The sequence below is a fragment of the Hirundo rustica genome, chromosome 11 (genome assembly GCF_015227805.2).
Source record: "Hirundo rustica isolate bHirRus1 chromosome 11, bHirRus1.pri.v3, whole genome shotgun sequence".
NCBI lineage: Eukaryota > Metazoa > Chordata > Aves > Passeriformes > Hirundinidae > Hirundo > Hirundo rustica.
The window spans coordinates 16,319,124-16,338,306 of NC_053460.1; the positions used below are offsets into that span (position 1 = coordinate 16,319,124).

Consider the following 19,183-nt stretch of genomic DNA (forward strand, 5'->3'; position numbering starts at 1 on the left):
TTTTTCATTCTTTGTCCTTTGTTTGCATATTTCTAACCTGAAAACAATTGTAACTGACAATTCGTCTGGCCACTGAGGCTGAGGGGTGGAAACCCCAAAAAGCCAATCTATGCTAGACCCACAAATGTATAAAAGTAAAAGAATAAACAAAGGGGTGTCTTCTCTCCACCCTTTCAGCTGGAAGCTGGATCAGAAGAACCTCTGCAGAAATCTCTTGTCTTCGTGTGATTTCTTTGTGTTTCACGGTGACAAGACTCCAGTGGATTCATACAGATTTGGGCAAGGTGGGACTGCCCAGCTGTCTCCCTGGGGCAGGGCAAGATTGTCTCTTGCTGCTTTCACATCCTATAAAACCTTTAGCACCAGTATATCCTTTGAGTCTGCCATGCATTGGGTTCTGGATTTTCGGATCTCTTGTGTTACTTAGCATCCCATGCCGTCGTCTGGTGCAAGGCCTCAGGAAGGGCTCTGGGGGCCCTTTGGAGGTCTTTGATGGGTGATGACACCCCCTCAGCTGCCCCTCATGGGAATGTCCCCTGGATGTGGCCTTGTGGGGATGGGGGGTTTTAGGGCTGAGCCCGTTTGTGTGAGGGAGGATGGGTGTCCACTGCCTCTTACCAGAGGTTATGCCACACACCCAGAATTTCCTCCTTCCCACTGTGTTGATGGGAGGTTTGTGTGCAAACCTGTCCTCCGCAGACGAGTCTGTGGCTATGACTTCCCCACCCTGAACCCAGACAGAGCTGATTTTCAGGACAGCTGCTGGATTTGGCTTTGGTGTGGATATGTTTTCCTCCCTCAGCCTTGTTTACTTCTCCCCAGACCTGAGATAATAGCACAATAGTGTTATAATTTAACTCAGAGTCCAAAGTTCCAGTCAGAAGGCATTTTCAGGGAAGGGTGGGCTTCAGTAGTCGCAGCTTCTTTATACAGTTTTGCCACAATGGGCAAAAAGTCCTTTATAACAATATTTCAGCCCTTTGCCATAATATTCCAGTCTCTCACAAGTCCTGTGAGGACCAGTTGAGAGAGCAGGATTTGTTTAGCCTAAAGAAAAGGAGGTCCACTCTAGCTATTTTTAAGTAATATTTAAGCTACAGCTTTGTCTGTTCTAGCTATTAGTAATGTTCAGATATTTAGCTCCAGGTTTCAGTATGATCCATCTTTGAATTGCACAACATAGCCATATAGTTCAAATAAAATCCAGCTAGAGGCCTAACAATACTAGCTACTTATGCCAAACAAGCACTTAGCTACTTTGAACTAATGTAAATTTTTTAGCACCAGTATGTCCCTTGAGTCTGCCATGAATTGGGTTCTGGATTCTCAGAGTTCCATTGTTTCTCCTTCCAGTTTTGTTGAGGCATTGTCGCTCATCTGCGACCTCTTCCCTTCAAAATGGCTTCTGGACTCCCAAAAACGACTCCAACACCTCGTCTTTTGCTCAGGGAAAGACTGAAATCTATTTCCGTGAGTACCCACTGGGGCTGTGTTAAGGCTGGAAACTGCCCTCGTGTCCCTCCTCTCCCTGCCCCCAGCACTGCCCAGCTGCAGACCCCCTCCCCACCTCTCTGTGCCGTGCTCCTCTTGGTGGGGGCTGTCCTGGTGCGCTAGGGAACACCGTGTGTTGCTACAGGGTAGCGTCTTGCCTGGCTGTGCCAACAGAGCCAAGTTAAACCAATGTACAGCTGAAGCCCTGAGCACGTGCCTCTTTCCCTCCCCTTTGTCACAGTAATTCCTTCTGTCAGGCTGGACACTCACCCGTGCTGCTCTGACCAACCTGCCCTTGGGCATGTGGGGGGGAAGCTCAAACTCTTCCCTAAGCCTTGAGAGACACGGCTGGTCCCAGCCAGAAGAGGTTCCAAACCAGCTGTTCTCTCCCATCTCCTGTGTGGGACACAGATCCAGCCCTGCAGACAGCCGTGGAGTCAGGGCCACAAAGGTCCCCTGGCTGTTGGGAGCTCATTTGACTGAAGATGCCTCATCGCTGAGGCTCTCTCAGGGAGATCCTTCTGTTTCCTTCTGTGGAGGGGCCTGTGAGCCCAGACAGGAGAAAACAAATGCTGATTAGCAGAGAGAACTAAAACTTGGACACATTCCTGTGCACCTCACTCTTGGTACAACTTTGCTTTCTTGCATCTCTTGGACTCACCCAGCAGCGCTATCTCCTCGCTGTGAGTTTTGAGTGCTGTGCAGGGTTGGAGTTGGGGGAGTTAGGAGAGCCCCTCCCAGCTCTCTGAAAAGGTCACTGCCTCAATCCAATGAAACTAAAGAGGAAAGAAATGCCCAAAGAGCAGAAATCCCCAGACATGTCCCATCAAAACATGGAGAAGCTACTGGGACACAGTGTATTGCATGCTACATTATTAATTTACTGATGCTACATATTCCAGCAAGTAACTTCCAGGGCTTCCAGAACTGTCCTACTGGCTGTGATCAGAAATTATTCATCAGTAGCAAGTGAACAAGAAAAGCCTATGTGAACAACGGCATCTCTGAGACCCTTGCTGTTTTGTTTTGTTTTGTTTTTGCCTTTCAGCTGCTTCCCTCTAAGTTCATGAGGGAGAAGCTTCTCAACACGAAGAAGGCCAGCACTGGGGGGAATATTCTGCCCAGAATTGGCCCATCTCTAGACATGTGTGAACCTGGTCAAAAGGTATCCTTTTCCTGCTCTTTTCCTTTCTGTTTGATGTGAAGTTTGAAGAGGGTGTGTGCTTGTGGCAGGCTTGCCTCCAGCAAAACACCTCTGTGTCCAGCTCCTGTTGTCATTGCAAACTGCTGCTAGTGGTGGACTTGGAGTCCCGATCTGCACTAAGCCAACACAAATAACCTCTGCTGAAGCTGCTGGGGTTTGCTGGAGTGTAGCTGCCATTGCTAAGACAGCGGGGGGAAGGCTGGGGACACAAAGGCACAAGATTGCCATTTGCCATTCTCCTGCTGAAACAGCCACCTCTTGCTTTGGTGTGGTCACCATCAAATGCTTGGGGTCATAGGATTCCCTCCACAGTGGCAGCATTGGCCTTTGAAGGCCGGGGATCTGCAGGAATTACTTCTGATTTAACAAAACTCTTTGCATTCATGCTTTGGGTTGGAACAATGTGTTGGGACCCTGACGTGGTGTTAGATTTTGCAAGCTGCCAGGTGTACGGGGGCCTCACCCTGGGCAGAGGGGAATGGATGTGCTTTATCTGGATCAGTGCCTACTTAGAGGTGTGTTTAAAGCTGCTTTTCTTGCAGGACTGACTCAGTATAAAGCACAATCCAAACGGGTAGGTGACTGAGGTGGGCTGTTGAGCAGGAAATTGGCAGCAAGAGACATGTAACAAACTGGTTAAGGATTGCCCTGGAGAGGGGGTTTGGGAACACCTCAGAGAAGGGCACGACTAAGGGACAGTGCATACAGCCACTCCCTTCAGCAGACTGTGTCTCCTGTGAGGTCACAGAGGAGACCTGCTTGTGTCTCTGGAGTGACAGCAGTGTGGCTGGAGAAGGCAGACAAAGCAGGGGAGAATTTTCTCAAAGCAATGTCTCTGCTCCAGAAGCATTTGCTGTTGTTGTGTCATACCAGACATGCCTCTTCAATGGTATTAAATAAGACAGCAATAATAGATTACAAGAAAGCCCCCATTTAAAGTTCATAGAAAAAGGAGATACCAACCCTACTCTTACCCAAGTTGCTGAGAAAATAACTGAATGTTATCCTTATTCAGCATTCACCTCATTTGTCTTTTTCCTAATTTCTGTGTTACTTTATTTTGCCTTTACCTCTGTTAGAAATGCACTAACTTTTAAATACAATGAAAGGGGACAAAATCATCAAAGCGAAAGGAAACTGTTTATTAGTTAACAATTCAGCTGAGCCAGGCGTGTCTCCCTCCCCCTGGAGATGAACAAAGACACCCTCCAAGAAAATGGCAATCTTTCTATACCCTTTATACCCATCCAGGGTGGTCCTCGTCCCCTTTCCCATTGCCTGGGTACTCGGGAACTTCCATTCTCTCTGACCGCCAACTTTTCTGTCCCCTCCCCTCTCGTCCTACTTCCTTTTGGTCAGGTCTTCAACCCCTTCCCTCTCCCACCTCACAGCAACATCCAACAAACCAACCTGAACAAATCCAAACCACAAACAACACACAGAACCAACAACTTTAATTCTTTGGCTTAATAACCTCTTGGCTTCAGCAAAAGATCTCCTCATCTCTCACACCTCCTCTGGTACTGTTCTCTTCTTACTGATGTCTACGTTCTAGATCAAAAAGGATATTCGCAGTTGTGTGGGCCTTGGTTTCCCTGTCTCAGAGTAAGGGTCATCCCAAATTGTTTCCCATGGAGTCTGATGTAAATTTGTGGGTTTTACTTACTCTCTGTGTGCTCAGAGCTCTGTTACCACATGGGCACAGGGGAGTACTTAAGGTAAGTGCTGCCTGGCATTGTGGAGGAGGAAACATGGAGAAATACATCCCAAAAGAGCATCTTGGCTTAAGCCTGCTCCGTGTGGCCCAGCAGTTCTTGATCAGCTCAGAGCAGAGGTAGGTGAGCTACTGTTTCCCCAGTGTGGCCTGGGCAGACGTGCTCACCATGAGTCTGTACTTCAGTGGGGATCTGAGTGTAAGATTCTCCTTCATGAACCTTCCTCCCAGCAGCTGAACCTCTCCCTGCTCTCTCTTGCCTCTCCAGCTGTCATCAGTTGCCCCGAAACAGAGCTTGGTTCAGGCTTCCCCACCAGAGATGGTGTTTCAGAACGTCGCCGCTCATGAGGTCTCTGAGATGGTAGTGTCTATCATTAACAAGGACAAGGTAAGTGCTGGGACGTGGAGCTCTAACACACTGCTGGAAGAAGAGAGTGGTGTAATTTCCACAGTGTACAGCAAAGCAAGTTATCTGCTGCAGCACATTCAGAAGAAAATGTCTCAGCAGCTTTGTTCTGCAAGATGGTGGAGATCTTCCTGTGCTGGGAATTCTCCCCTGATTTTGCCCATGGGGTGATGGTATCTATCCCAAAGGAGTTTCCTTCTCTTGAAAGCTCTGGATTGACAGGAATGTTGAGGGTTGTACAGTTCTTACCAGCTCTCATGCTTTGCCGTGAGTCTGTACCACAGCCCGTGTCTCCTTGGTTAATTTTGGTTCCTGATAGGAATCTCTGCCTCTCAGCCTGTTTGGCTCCCTTTGTGCAGCTCACAGTCAAAGCTCAAGGGCTGAGTCTTCTCCACTTCTTGCTGGAATCGCTATCAATAATGGCATTGGCACTACACGCAATGTTTGAAAACGGCCCTGGAGTCAGACAGATGTAGCAGAAGCAGCAGGAGGCCTTTAGGTGCCCCTTCAGGCTCCTGCTAAACTTCATCCAGCTCTGCTCAGGTTTTCCAAAAGCAACATGGTGCTCTGCTTTCCCTTTGCAGAACCACAGCACATCCAAAGCCATGTGCTCCTGGAGGTTTTCACCTTCATTTGAAGAAACTGTGATTGTTTTGCAGTTTCCCAAGAGAGTTGAGAGGGAAAAAGTTGAACAATGGCAGCAGTTGTGTTCCACTGTGAAGAAGAAAACTGAGACTATTTGAATTTCAGTCATGGAAATGTTTTCTCAAATGAGGCTTGTGCCAAGAGTGGGCTGGTGGGAAGAGACAGGAAGGAGTCCAAATCATGTGGTTTAGACTATTTGGGAGCATTTTGGTGCTCAGGGGTTGATATCTGAAATGTGTGAAAGTGCATGTTTGCTGTGTCTGTGTATCCCAGAGGGCAGAACCTGGCCTGCTGGCTGCAGGCAGGAATGCCCAGCAGCCCAGCTTGCCTGCACGGGCAGCAAGAACGCCTCGAGAGCCAAGACTGGCTTTTCCTACTGGAACCACACTGTGAGTCAGTGCTGGTCATGTTTCTCCAGGCAGAAAATGCCTTTGAAGCCCGTAGTCAATAGGCACAGCCTATCTGTGCTTCCATCGCTTTTGGCAAGCTGATTGCTCTCATTTTATGGTTTGTCCTTACTGCTTTACTGCCCCTTTAAATTCTCTTTGCCATCTCCTTTTTTTTAGGGATTGCTGTGTTCCTTCTGTTGCTTTTCAGGTTTGCTTTTGTTCCCAGTAAGGCCACAGTGTTTGGTCTACTCTCTTTCTGATCTGCCTGCATGACTGTATCCCCAGAACTGCCCTACCCAAAGCAGATCTGCTAGAAGGGGATTTCTTCCTTCCCCCAGGATAATGTGCTGTTTTGCTTTCTGGTAGCACATTTGCTCTCTGGAACACGACTGCATGGCTGTGTGCAGGCAGAAGCCAGCAGGCGTTTTGGCTTTCTTGAATATGCGGATGACTTGGTTCAGGTGCTCTGTCTCCATCCTGCTGGTGCTGATCTGCTCGGCCCTTCCTTCCCCCCAGGCACTGCCCTACTGCCCCTGGCCAAAATGCTGGACCCAGACGGAAGGGATTCTAGTTCACCCTTGTGAATTATGTGCCTGTACCTCCGCAGCTGAAAGGGCTTTGGAAAAGGGGTCGGGAAAGGATGTCACCAGGGCACGGAGAGGTTTCCTCTCATCCTGTTTCCCCAAGTGGCAAAATCATCTTTCCATGTCTTTCCTGCAGGGTTGTCGGGTGGTGAATATCTCCATGAAGAGCTCACCTTATTTCCAGCTGGACTGCCCCAATGGTGTGTGCCATATCGTGCCAGCAGGCATGTCCACCCATGTGCGTGTCCGCTTCACTCCCGACAAGAACAAGGTGAGACTGGAGGAGCCAAAACACAGAATTATCTCCAAAGCCATTGTTCTCCCTGCAGTCTGGGTACAGCCCATTCCATGCTGTGAGCTTGGCTCCAGGCCGTGGGCAGGCACATGTGCCCAGAATGCACATTTCTGGGCATTCCCAAGGGAAGATGCACAGGGAACAGTATGGAAATGACAGAGGGGTGTGGATAGATGATCAGCCATCTCTAGGTACAGTGGAAGGGGTTTAATTAGTATGGAAAGTGCTAGAGGAACAAAGAGGTCAGAGAGCTTTCCTCATTCCTGACTGGCAACGGCTTCCCTGCCTCACCCTGGGCTGGAGCAAAGACTGTGCTTTTTCACACCCTCTGTTCTCCAGCCTTGCAGCTGTGCTTGTCCCAGAGCACAGCTGACCTTGAAACAGCTGCAAGGCCAGGGCAGAGCCCAGCCTGGCACGGGCACACTCTAGGTGAGCTCTAGGTGCCCTTAGTCAGGAGGAGCTTGGTGAGCTGCAGGGGTCTTGGACACCTGCCTGGAAGAGCTCGTGTAGGGCAGGTAAAACCTGCAGGCAGACCTGTGACCCCAGAGCCTGTGGCAATGACACTGCTGTGGTTCTGTCTTCATGCCTGTCACTGTGGTTGCTCTGTCAACTGGCACCCATACCATGCCAAACGTGCTTTTTTGCCTGGAGGTTTGAACACGGGTGCTGAGGCCCTGCCAAGTCTGATCTCGGTGCTGTGATCTGGAGGCTTGTTCATACAGAGGGGTTTAGGACGTGGCATGGAAAGGGAGAAAGCCTTGCAGGGAAACAAAGAGAGGCTCTTTCCAACAGCATCCTGATCCCTCTTAGCACTGTTCTTCTCCTGACATGGTTGAAGAGGCAAAGTTAGAGGGGAGTTCTGAGCCAACAGATGTTTCTACACCAGGCCAGAGGTGCAGGATCTCTTTGGGTGCAGTTCTGCTTAGAGTCAGTTTAACACTTTGTCTTGTTCTCATACAGCAGGAAACCTAAAGAGGAATGTCCTGTGTTTCCTAGCTCCATGTTTGTTAGAAGGGACTTAGGAATTATTTAACATCATTAAAATTGAGAGTAAAAATTGTGGTGGCCTAGGCCAGTTCTCTGTATGACCCAAGTGACACAAGAGCTTAATGCCACTGAGATGGGTTTTGCAAAGTGCACTGGTGTCCTCAAAATGTGAAATATTAGTAGAACTTAGTGTTCCTTTTGGATGGAATAAGTAAATTGATGGCCTTGAAGGGTTATAGGAAATGGTTTTTCTTCTGCCATGGGGATGGCACTGAATGCCCTGTGCTGAGCTAGTTTCTTTTCCTGCAGGATTATTCCCATGAGCTCGTCTGCATGAGTCAAAGGGAAAGGATAGTTGTGCCAATTCGGGCCATTGCTGCCCGAGCCATCCTGGACTTCCCTGACCAGCTGGACTTCTCGGAGTGTCCGGTCAAGTGCAGCACCCAGAAGACTCTGCTGGTTCGCAACGTCGGTAACCGGGCAGCTCGTTACCAGCTGAGCACCCAGAGGTGAGGCAGCTCATCTGTGCTTGTGCAAAACACCTTTGGGTGATGACAGAGTTGGGAAAGAGCAACAAAAGGATCCAGAGTATCAGAGCTGCTGCCCTGCAGCCCTGGCTGGAAATGGGCAGGATGGATGCCTCTGCTCCTGCTTTCAGTGTTCTTAGCAAGATGCAGCCTTTGAGCTTTCCCTGTCCCAGATTTCCTGGAGGGTGCTGGAACATGTTAGTAGCTGGCTTGCACCCTCCTGAGCACAAGCAGCTTCTGAAATGGTTCCTCACCACTGTCAGCCAAATAGACCCATTCTCTGGGAGGCCACAGGCACGTGGCTTTCCAGTGATCCCCGCATCAGATGCCCAACATGAGCTGTGTTGTGGGCAGCCAGTGCCGTTCCTGTTTGTTAAAGCTGATCTGATTTCCCTTGTCAGCTGAGGGCATCAGTCACCTCTTCTGTTCCATGATGAACCTTTGAAAGCCAGTTTAAAAGTTCAAATGGATGATTTAACTCCATGAGTAAGGTTGTGTCCCCTTTCATTGAGATTTCTTTTTAGCTGCTATGAAGTTCCCATGTTTCTGCTGTTTTTTCATTTTGGTTTGCATTAAATGTTTGTCAAAAGATCATGAGTTCTTCATTGGGAACTTTCATAAAGGTCAAGCTCCTCTAATGCCTGTCAATATACCACATGCCCATAGGTATATGCACAGGTATATAGGAAATCTGAGACATTTAGTGAAAAGCAATTGGCCTGATTGTTGGTAAATGATGGAGACCAGTTATGGGAGCTGGCAGATGGGCTTGCAAAACCACTCTCCATCATTTACCAACAGTCTGGGCTAACTGGTGAGGTTCCAGGTGACTGGAAGCTGGCCAGTGTGACACCCATTCACAAAAAGGGTGAGAAGGAGGATCCTAGTAATTATAGGCCAGTTAGCCTGACCTTAGTACCCAGTACGGAAATGGAGCAGTTGATACTGAGTCTCATCATGCAGCACCTACAGGATGGCCAGGGTATCAGACCCAGCCAGAATGGGTTTAGGAGGGGCAGGTCATGTTTCACCAACCTGATCTCCTGTTATGACCAGGTGACCCACCTGGTGGCTGCAGGAAGGGCTGTGGATGTTGTCTGTTTGGACTTCAGCAAGGCCTTTGACACTGTCTCCCACAGCACACTCCTGGAAAAGCTGGCAGCCCGTGGCTTGGGCAGGAGCACTCTGTGCTGGGTTAGGAACTGGCTGGATGGCCGGGCCCAGAGAGCGGTGGGGAACGGTGCTGCATGCAGCTGACAGCCAGACACCAGTGGTGTCCCTCAGGGGTCTGTGCTGGGGCTTGTTCTGTTCAGTATTTTTATTGATGGCAGGGATGAGGGGATTGAGTCTTTCATTAGTAAATTTGCAGACAACACTAAGCTGGGGGTGTGTGTGGGTCTATTGGAAGGGAGAATGGCTCTGCAGAGAGACCTGGAACAGTTGGATGGATGGGCAGAGTCCAGTAGGATGAAGTTTAGTAAGTCCAAGTGCAGAATCCTGCATTTTGGCCACAACAACCCCCTGCAATGCTGTAGGCTGGAGACAGTGTGGCTGGACAGTGCCCAGGCAGGAAGGGACCTGGGGGGTACTGATCCACGGCCGACTGGACATGAGCCAGCAGTGTGCCCTGGTGACCAAGAAGGCCAATGGCACCTGGCCTGGATCAGGAATGGTGTGGCCAGCAGGAGCAGGGAGGTCATTCTGCCCCTGTACTCAGCACTGGTGAGGCTGCACCTCAAGTGCTGTGTCCAGTTCTGGCCCCTCAGTTTAGGAAGGACATTGAGTGCTGTGTCCAGTTCTGGCCCCTCAGTTTAGGAAGGACATTGAGTGCTGTGTCCAGTTCTGGCCCCTCAGTTTAGGATGGACATTGAGACCCTTGAGCGCGGTCAGAAGAGGCAACAAGGCCGGTGAGGGGCTTGGAATGCAAGCCCTATGAGGAACGACTGAGGGAGCTGGGGTTGTTTAGCCTGGAGAAAAGGAGACTCAGGGGTGACCTTATCACTCTCTACAACTCCCTGAAAGGTGGCTGAGCTCAGGTGGGGTCGGTCTCTTTCTCCAGGCAGCAGCTGACAGAACGAGAGGACACAGTCTCAGGCTGCGCCAAGGGAATTATAGGTTGGATATTGGGAAAAAGTTTTTCACAGAAAGAGTGATAAAGTCCTGGAATGGTCTGTCCAGGGAGGTGGTGGAGTCACCATCTCTGGACGTGTTTGAAAAAAGACTGGATGTGGCACTCAGTGCCATGGTTTAGTTGAGGTGTTAGGGCGTGGGTTGGACTCGAAGATCTTGAAGATCTCTTCCAACCTAATTCATCCTGTGATTCTGGGATTTAGAAGATAAAAGTATAGAATAACTTTTGCTGGAGGGCACCTCTGGAAATCGTCTGAGCAAACACACTGCTCAAAGCAAGACCAGTGTCTGGGGATTGCAAGGTGCCACTGGGAGATCTGGAGCTGTCTTTAGATGCCATACAAGAGAACAAACATACAAATGGACCTAGTTAAAAAGCAGAAGAAAACAACCTATTAAAATGCCCTCCATAGCTTATCTTTTCTGCCTGTTGGGTGCAGTAGTGATTCATTGAAAGGGTAGATCTAACAGGATGAGAATCATCTTAAGGGACAGCTCACAGTTAACAGAGAAAAGGGCAAAAAGGCCCCCTCTCTTGGCAGTGGTTTTCATTTGGTTATTTACAGTGTCAGGGATGTCTCCTCCACAGCTCCTCTATCTGTGGGCTCAGGGAACAGCTTAGTGATGTTGGCTGAAATTCAGAGGAGTTAAGTTTAACTGTAGAGCTTGTGTTCTTGGGTCCTGGGGAGCCAGGTCTACGTGAGAGATGACTGCTGGAGCAGTAACAGAGGAGTCTGGTGGGTACAGCCTGGGGTGGGATGTAGGGGATGCAGGGGCTGATTTGCACTCAGTTTTTCAGCCCTGACAACTGAAACTTGGCTGGATCCTCTTCTCCTGATAATTTGAAAATAAGAAGGTATCTTCTTTCTCAGGCAACCCCTGAAGTCACCTCCCAGGAGTGTTATTCCCATCCTGCTATCTGAGGGCAGGAGTATGTAACATGGGGCAGGATCGGGAAGGGAATGGAATGGAAGATAGCGCTGAAGTGTGGCCAGGGACTCCCTTAACTGGCAGCTTTTCTGTTCTGGAGAAATTTCTGGCAAAAGAATAAGAAAAAAATCCTGTGCCTTGCCCACACCAAGCACTGATCCCCCCCCCCAGGCCCCAGCAGAGACCTGCGGCAGTGTGGGAGCAGTACAGCAACCAGGCTCTGGGGCTGGGGAGGCCTTGTCCTTCCTCCCCTCTCTCCAAAGTCTCACATCCAGCACATAAATGTTGCTGGCCCAAGGTTTCTCCATCAGCCACTAGTGATGTTCTCACTAGTGGTAATGGGACAGGTCAGGCCCATGACTGCAGCAACAGATCCTTAGTGAGCAGAACCCAAAGCAAATTCATCAGCTGTCACTACTGACAGGAATAAAGTTCAGCTTGCCGGATGTCCTCTTGATTTTTGTGTGTGATGAATTCATCACCAAACTCCCCAGAACACCCTTTCTGTGGACAGACTGACCACCAGCAAAGCACTGAGGAACTTTTGTTTCCTCGGTGGGGTTGTAGAAGAGCACAAAGCCCAGCAGCTGCTGGGAAGAAGCACATTTCACCTGAGCTGTCCCTGAGCTTCAAAGGACAGAGTCTAGTGTTTGTCAGGCAAGAGGTATTCACGTGGTGACCAATGCTAGTTGCTCCTGTAAAATCCAAAGTGCACCAACGCATTTGCATAATTATTTCCAACACGTTGCTCCGAGTTTGTCTGCTAAGCCAAGCAAACAGTTACCAGCCTGGATGATAAACCAGAGTCCTAGACTGCATTGCTGGTAAATACACAGAAACCTCCTGTTCTGCCTCCTTGATGTGCTCCTGCTCATGGTGCTTCATTTAGCTGGGATTGGATCCTTCGGGTTGTAAATGGCATCCTCCTTTTGGGTCTTGTTTCCATGTTCCTGTATTGCTCTAAATCTGCATTTGCACTCTTTCACAGTTTGGATTGCTCCTTTTCTTGGAGCAGCTTTCATTGAAATGCTGATAAAATGCGCCCTTTTTAGGCTAAATCAGGATGTTTTCAAGGTAAAATAAATCAAAGACCCACACGGCAAATTCAACAGTAATTATTCCTTGGTCTTCAAGGAAAAGTTCCTTCTCCCTGTCTGATTCCTAGGCTGTAATCTCACAGGACAGGTAGTGCCTTAGTATCTGCATCTCTTGAGATGAGGTTTATAGGCAGCAGGAAAAGAGAAATTCCTGAGGCAGTGAGTGTCAAGTTGTGCATGCAGATAGCTCTTATCCTTCTCCGTGCTTTTCACAAACCATTCTCTGATGGGATTGCTGACAGTCAGACCCTTGAGTCTCATTGCAGAGAGCTGGATGCAGAGTATGGGGGAGATGAGGTCATTTTAACCCACAGGATCTTCTGAGGGCTGCATCTCCTCAGAAGTGGGTCAGTAGCTGTTTCTGATCCTGTCTGTTCTGTCTGTCTTCTGTTGACTGTGTTTGGTTTGCTCCCTGCTGGCCCAAGTGAGCCGAAGTGACGTGCACTGCAGAAGGAATGTCATGGCCAGATGTCCCCTTGAGTCCTGACCCCTCTCTTTGTGTTGCAGTCCTTTCTCCGTGGTTCCAGCCACAGGAAGTCTGGGCGTTGGTGGCACCATGCAGGTGACAGTGGGATTTCACCCGCTGACGGCTGGTGACCATTCTGGATCCCTGGTAGTGTGCTGCACAGGTGAGTGCTGGGCTCTGCACGGGGCACAGGGACAGTTCTCCACCATCACTCCCTGCTCTCCCATCCCCCTCCATTCCCTCTAGATGTAGCTCCCCTGTTCCAGCTTTACCCCAAAGAAAACTGAGAACTAGTTGGTGTTTGGGGGGTTGATAAAGTGGATCCCCTCTAACAGAGCTAAGATTTTTGCCGGGAGTTGCTGAGTGGAGGAAGGAGGAACCCTGATTCTCCATCACCGTGTGGCTATGCCTGGGTGAAGTTTTATTTTATTCCTGGGCAGTGCCATATGTGAGGTGTGAGGTCTCCATCAGGCTCTCTGTAATGCAGTGTATTTCTTGCACACCTCTGTCCCGTAATTTCTGCTTTCCTTTTGGCTTGTCACAGACCCTTTTTCTATGTTGCTCTCTACACATATGTGTGGTTTCTGTCTAATAACATTTTCAGGCCCTCGAGTTCCTGTTTGGTGACAAATCAAGACAAATTTTTCCTCGTCCCCATTTCCCAGGCCGTTCATGCTGTTGCAAACCTCTCACATCTATCTCCCATTTGATTTCCCATAGACTGAGGAATCCCATTCAGTCTTCATATAGAAGCTGCTCTGTACTTACTAATCTTTCCTTTGTCCCTTTTTAATTTAATTTGAAATGCTCCAGCTTGGTTTTTGAGATCAGAACAATATAAAACATTTCAAGACTGATGGGGCTGTGGGTTTGGACAGGGAGATGATGATGATTTTCATGGCGTTCATTTTGCAGTGGTTTGTCATATTGCAGAACCAGGCTGGTTGTGTTTCCTGGCCTGTGTCCCCTCCTGCTGTGGGCTGTCACTTCACTTGTTCCTCTGGGCCTCCTTTTTCTGCGCACATGCCCCCAGGCACATTTGCCTTTCAGCAACAAGGGATCCAAGGGATCAGGAGAGACAGGAGTCTCGTGGGATGCCCAGGGGAGACCTGGGCAAGGCAGGACTGACCAGGGCTCCTCAGCGTCTCCTGAAGAACTTTGATACAGAAATGCCAGTGATCTGAGTGGGTCACCTGAGCACATCTGACAAATCTCACTGTACATACTGTCAGCTTGGGGCCAAATCTCTACAAACATGCTCAGAAATAAGGGGTTTAAAGCGGTGCCTGGGACATCCTCACACTGTACACACAGAGCTGTCAGGGCGTGATGAAGATACTGATCCATGGAACTGCTAATACAGCTAAAGCTGTGACACTTTGTTCTGTGACCTGTGGTTTGCTCTGTTCCTTGTGCTTCCATCAGCAACTGAGCTGAACAAAGACTCTGCTTTGTTCCAGGTGAAAAAAGTATTCACACAAACCTTCAGGGAAAAGCTGAAGATGTAAACATTGAGTTGAGCACAAATTTCGTGAAGGTTGAGAAGACTTTTGTCAACATGTCAAACCACGCAACCATGTTCATCAAAAACAGCAGTAACATCACAGCCCACTTCCAGTGGAAGGCTTTTCCTACTGAGGAACACGAGAATGAAGAGAAGAGGAGGTTGGTTTGAAAAATGCATCTCATGAAATACGTGGCCCAAGACTAAAACTAATGTATGGCCCCACGTTGAATGGTTTAGGCCAAGTAAACCATCCCTGGCATTAGGGTGTGTGTCCCTGGGCCTCAGGAGCCCAGCACTTGGCATTCCAGTTCCATTTATACTCCAGCCAAGGATGGCATTTTGGGAAGGAAGAGTTGATTGCAATGACAGGATTTCCTCAAGTTCTTATTGGGCTTTTGCCTCTCTAATCTTCTTCCTACATGACCTGGCAACATCCTTAAACATTTCCTGAGTTGCCAGCCCCTCTTTCCAAAGGGGAAAGCCCCTCACCATCCCATTGTGTCCATTTAATATTATGCGATAGCCTAAGAAATATATATGTTTATCACACTGCTATTTCCAAGTTTTGGTCATAGCAGAAATAATTTAAAAAACTATAACATACAGCAAAGTTATTTCAACATTATCCATATAGCATTCATTTTAATATTTGTGAAAAGCCAACAATACAATCTGTATTTATAACCCTGGGGAGCTGCTGCTGCTCCTCCCCAGGTGCTTTGCTCTCCTGCACTTCCACTTCTGTCTGCAAATATGTGGCTTATTAAACAAGCTGCTGGCTTTGTCTCTCCCTGTGGCTGCAGGCAGTGTTCTTTGCTGCAGTCATCGGCCAAGGTCTGGCGGGAAGCCTACAAAAAGGACAAGAAAATGGAGAAGGAGAAGGGGTTTTGTGAAAATCGCGCCTCCCTCCTGTTCAACAAGTACGAGCAGGACAAGGCAAAGGTGCAAGCAGACCCCATGCTGTTCTCCAACGATATTTTTTTCATTGAGCCAATGGTAAGTGATAGCTGAGAACCTATTTTTCCTCCTTTTCCTCTTCCTCCTCCCACCCACCCTACCCTCACCCCGTCCCCCCGGATGCGGTCACTCGGCAGATCCTCAGCTGCCTCGATGTGCTGAGAGGGAGGACATGGAGTTTCTGGTGGTGCGGCTGCAGAGCTCTCTGCTAAAGGCATTTCTGCCCTGCAGGAGCAAGGCAGGGCTGGGAGCCTGACAAAGCCCAGCTCTGCTGCCAGGGCTCGAGCTCAGGGGCACTCCGTGCATGCCCCTGCAGTGTCCCCAGGGACCTTATTGTAGGTAGGGGCTCCCCTGTCATGTGCTGTGCTGCATGGGGTTTAGCAGAGAGTGTTGGAGGGAGCACTGCCAGTTCCATATTGACCTGAAGCGTGCAATGGTTCTCTGGAAAAGGAGGCCAAATTCAGCCCAAGGTTAATCATAGAAATGCCAATCCCTTCCTGTAAGCACGACTTGCACTGTTTGTGAGTCTCCCTTCCAGTGTCATCTGTGAGCCTGGACACAAGGGTGGGAAGTTTAAATGGGCCTTTTGAGTTCTCTTGCACACAGGGACAAAAAACCTTTTCCTTTTCTGCTTATGTAAGCAAACCCCCACGTCCTCCCATCAGCCAGAGCCCTGATTTTGAGTGTTGGCATTGTGAGAGATGATGAATGCCTGCTGCCTGCGCAGTGCAAAATCCCTTCTCATCTTGGAGTAAACCCTAGAATAATCCCAGCCTCTGCTTTCTTTCCAAACAGGTTAAACTAATATTTTTATTTCCAAGGAAGGGGATCATGTTCTCTTCTTGGTTACTCCTATGGCCCATCTGAGGCCAAGGGTCACCAGTGCCCAGTGGCAGTTACATACCACTGTGGCTGACAGCAGCGTGATGTGACCAAGAGCTTGTGTCAGAGCAGCAGGAATATTGTGGAAAGTGGGAGCTGATCAGCTGAGCATTAAGAGCTTCCAGCAGTGTGTTGAGCTGGGTCTGGAGTGTTTCCTCGGGCTTCTTGTGTTGTTCACTCATCATTGATGCTCTAAAGAAAGGCTCGCAGGACCGGTTGAAAAAAGGAAGTGTGAAGTTTGAAGATAAATGTTTTACTGTCTATTTCTGTTTTAGGAGGGAGAGATTGGGCCACATTGTTTGGCCGAAATCAAGGTGACCTTTAAACCCCTAGAAGCACGAGAGTATCGATGTGTGGCTTACTGCAACATCTCAGGTACAGCTCCTTTCCCCTGCTTCTCTCACCCACAGTGAAGCCATGGTGCAAGCCTGAGCCCACTGGGCTCCCATGTAACTGCTGGCAAGAGTCCCTGGTCAGCAGGGCAGCGCTGGCACACCCCCACTGTCCCTGCAGCTTCCAGGGAGTCTCCCGTGCAAGGCCAGGGCTCGGAACACCTGTGTCTGGATTGCTGATCCCAGGACAACCCAGGCAGGGAGTGCAGGGAGAAGTTTTCATGCCATGGCTTTGCCAGCATTTCCTCAAAGGCCAAGGAGCTACAGAGCAGAACAGCTTTAGTGAACAAGCACTAAGCCCCTCTAGACCACTGACCTCCATTTGGGTCCATTTGACCTGGATCCATCATCAGGCAGTAGGAGCTGGCTTAGAAATGTGTTCCCTGACCCCGGCTCACCTCCCACTGCCAGACACCACCAGGCCAGAGGTGGCTGAGCCCTGCTGAGCCCAGGCTGTTTGTAGAAGAACCACCCTTGGCCAGCACCTGCTTCTCTCCCTGTGTGGGAATTGTCACCTTGCAGCTCTCAGTCTGTGGAAACAGAACACAGCGCTGAGTGTCAGAAACTGAGGACTTTGGCAACAAGGTCGTGTGCTACTGGGCCAGGTGATTTGGCGATTGCTGCCTGCCAATTTGCCAGGAAGCAATTGCCAAACTCTTAATGAGCTTTGTGCCTTCATGGAATGGATTTCAAAATTCCTCTAAGTGCATGGGAAGGAAACCATAGGGTCATAGTATGTTAAGGATGGAATGGACCTTAAGGATGGAATGGAAGATCGTCTAGTCCCAAGGCCCCTGCCATGGGCAGGGACACCTCCCACTAGACCAGGTAGCTCCAAGCCCCACCCAGCCTGGCTTTGAACACTTTCAGGGCTGGAACCCCCACAACTCCCCTGGGGAACTTGCTCCAGTCTCACCACCCTCACAGTTAAAAATTTCTTCCTAATATCTAACCTAAATTTCCTTTAGATTTACACCTATTACTCCGTGGCCTGTCACTACAGGATATCAGAGATGTTTTAAACTCAGCAAACCAGTGGCTAAAATTGGAAACCAGCCCAAGGAATGGGTTAGAAATTGCAAGTCAACCCCAGGGGATATATCCTGAGGGAAGAGAAGGGTCCATATCTTGTCCTGCAGCATCAGGAGCTGGTTGCATGCAGCTCAGAGCCAGGGACAAGCATTGAGGCAGCCTGGAAAATACAGTGTAACAGAGGGAATTACTGTACTGAAATGGACATCTCTCCCCAGGCCGTGAGAGCAGGCTGCCCCTGAGCCTCAGAGGGAAAGGCCAAGGACCCTTGGTTGAGCTCTGCAGTGATACCCTGAACCTTGGGAGCCTTTCTGCCAACACCCCCCACAACTGTGAGGTGAGTACCAGGGGTTGGGATGGATCCTGATGGCTCCTGAGGCAGCTGCAAGCTTGGTGGACCCATGGAATTCCTGGCAACCTAGGCAGTTGTGAGCAGGGAATACTTCACATACTGGTCAAAGCTGGGGGAGTCAGAAAGGTGTGTCAGTTGTCCAGGAAGCTCCAATCCCTTCTTTTGGGCAGCCTTCCTTAGAGATCAGCTGGGAGGCTTCCTGCAAAACAACCCCTTGGCATATGAAACCAACCCTGGGTCAAAAAGCTGCCTGTTCAGAGGCTTTTGTGGCAGCACCAGACACAAGGCACCTTGTACTGGGCTGTTCGGAAGCAGCTGGAAAAAACTGGCTATATTTGAGCTTCAGGCCACTGCAAACAATTTTCAGTGTCCTGCTTATTCCTGGAAGCCACAGGAAAGCCTTCCAGCCTCCTGACTCAGTGCTGGCCCTTGCAAAGGGCTTGGGAGCTCTTTCCCTTGCTGACCAGTCCCTCACCACGCTTCAACCTTGGAGCATCTCTGCCTCTAGAAAGAGAAAAGTGATCCTGGGAATAAAGCAAAGGATTTTTCTACCTATTTACCTCCCCCCAGTAGTGTCAAGCTCGCAAAAAAGAAAATAGAGAGCAACTGAAAGAGGTAGAAAAAGAGGCGCTACATTATGCCAGACACTTTCAAGTTTGGCTGTGGAAGGGAAAGACACGCTGAGTGTTCTTACCAAAAGATGGTGCTGTCTGTACATTTCGATGCTGATGCCTCATTCTCAATGTGTTGTTCTCATGATACAGGAAAAGGTGAATGAGTAGATGGTACTGTTGCAGCTGTGCTAACTGGGGCAGCAGCAGCTCTGTGGCGATTCACTACGCAGCTGCAATCACCCCACGTTGCTCTCAGGGCTTGGTGATGCTGGCCAGAGGTGGCCTGCTCTGTGTCCATGGGATAACCCCAGGGTGACTCTGGCTATGTGGAGCTACCACTGCTTTGCATGAAAACCCAAAGGCAGAACTTGTCCTGTTGTATTTTTTTGACTTCTGCCATCCAGCAGCACAAAGCATCTTCTGACTTTTCATGGGTGTTAATTGCATCATTAGAAAATAACTCCCAAGAAGGGAAGATTCCACATGTGTTTGTATTTTGCCTTCTTGCTGCTGCAGGTGAAACTGATTAACCAAGGAGCTATTGATGCTCCCTTCACCTACATCCCTTCAACCACAAATCAT

The 19,183-nt window shown here is 49.3% G+C and overlaps 1 protein-coding gene and 1 long non-coding RNA gene across 4 annotated transcripts; one reads left to right on the forward strand and one right to left on the reverse strand.

Moving 5' to 3' along the window:
• Window positions 1-42: 42 nt before the first annotated feature.
• On the forward strand, window positions 43-16,666 carry LOC131378621 (hydrocephalus-inducing protein-like). The gene is made up of 10 exons (XM_058422045.1): window positions 43-284; window positions 1,354-1,470; window positions 2,540-2,656; window positions 4,678-4,797; window positions 6,570-6,704; window positions 8,025-8,224; window positions 12,907-13,028; window positions 14,326-14,530; window positions 15,176-15,368; window positions 16,487-16,666. The coding sequence occupies exons 2-10, from the start codon at window positions 1,399-1,401 to the stop codon at window positions 16,622-16,624; spliced, it is 1,302 nt and encodes a 433-aa protein (XP_058278028.1). The 5' UTR covers window positions 43-284; window positions 1,354-1,398; the 3' UTR covers window positions 16,625-16,666.
• On the reverse strand, window positions 14,201-18,966 carry LOC120757643 (uncharacterized). 3 transcript variants are annotated; one of them, XR_005702605.2, is made up of 4 exons: window positions 18,682-18,966; window positions 18,088-18,186; window positions 16,920-17,133; window positions 14,201-15,220 (listed from the first exon to the last, which is right to left on the reverse strand). It is a non-coding gene; the product is annotated as an uncharacterized LOC120757643 (long non-coding RNA). The 3 variants fall into 3 exon arrangements; XR_009208209.1 differs by having other exon boundaries at window positions 17,002-17,133; window positions 17,981-18,186; XR_009208208.1 differs by having other exon boundaries at window positions 17,981-18,186.
• Window positions 18,967-19,183: the final 217 nt, after the last annotated feature.

Excerpts from the sequence above, each read along its gene's own strand:
- LOC131378621 (XM_058422045.1), top strand. The coding sequence starts at position 1,399 with ATGGCTTCTGGACTCCCAAAAACGACTCCAACACCTCGTCTTTTGCTC. Across the intron at positions 4,798-6,569 it reads CTATCATTAACAAGGACAAG|GGTTGTCGGGTGGTGAATAT; the intron begins GTAAGTGCTGGG and ends TCTTTCCTGCAG. Across the intron at positions 8,225-12,906 it reads TACCAGCTGAGCACCCAGAG|TCCTTTCTCCGTGGTTCCAG; the intron begins GTGAGGCAGCTC and ends TTTGTGTTGCAG.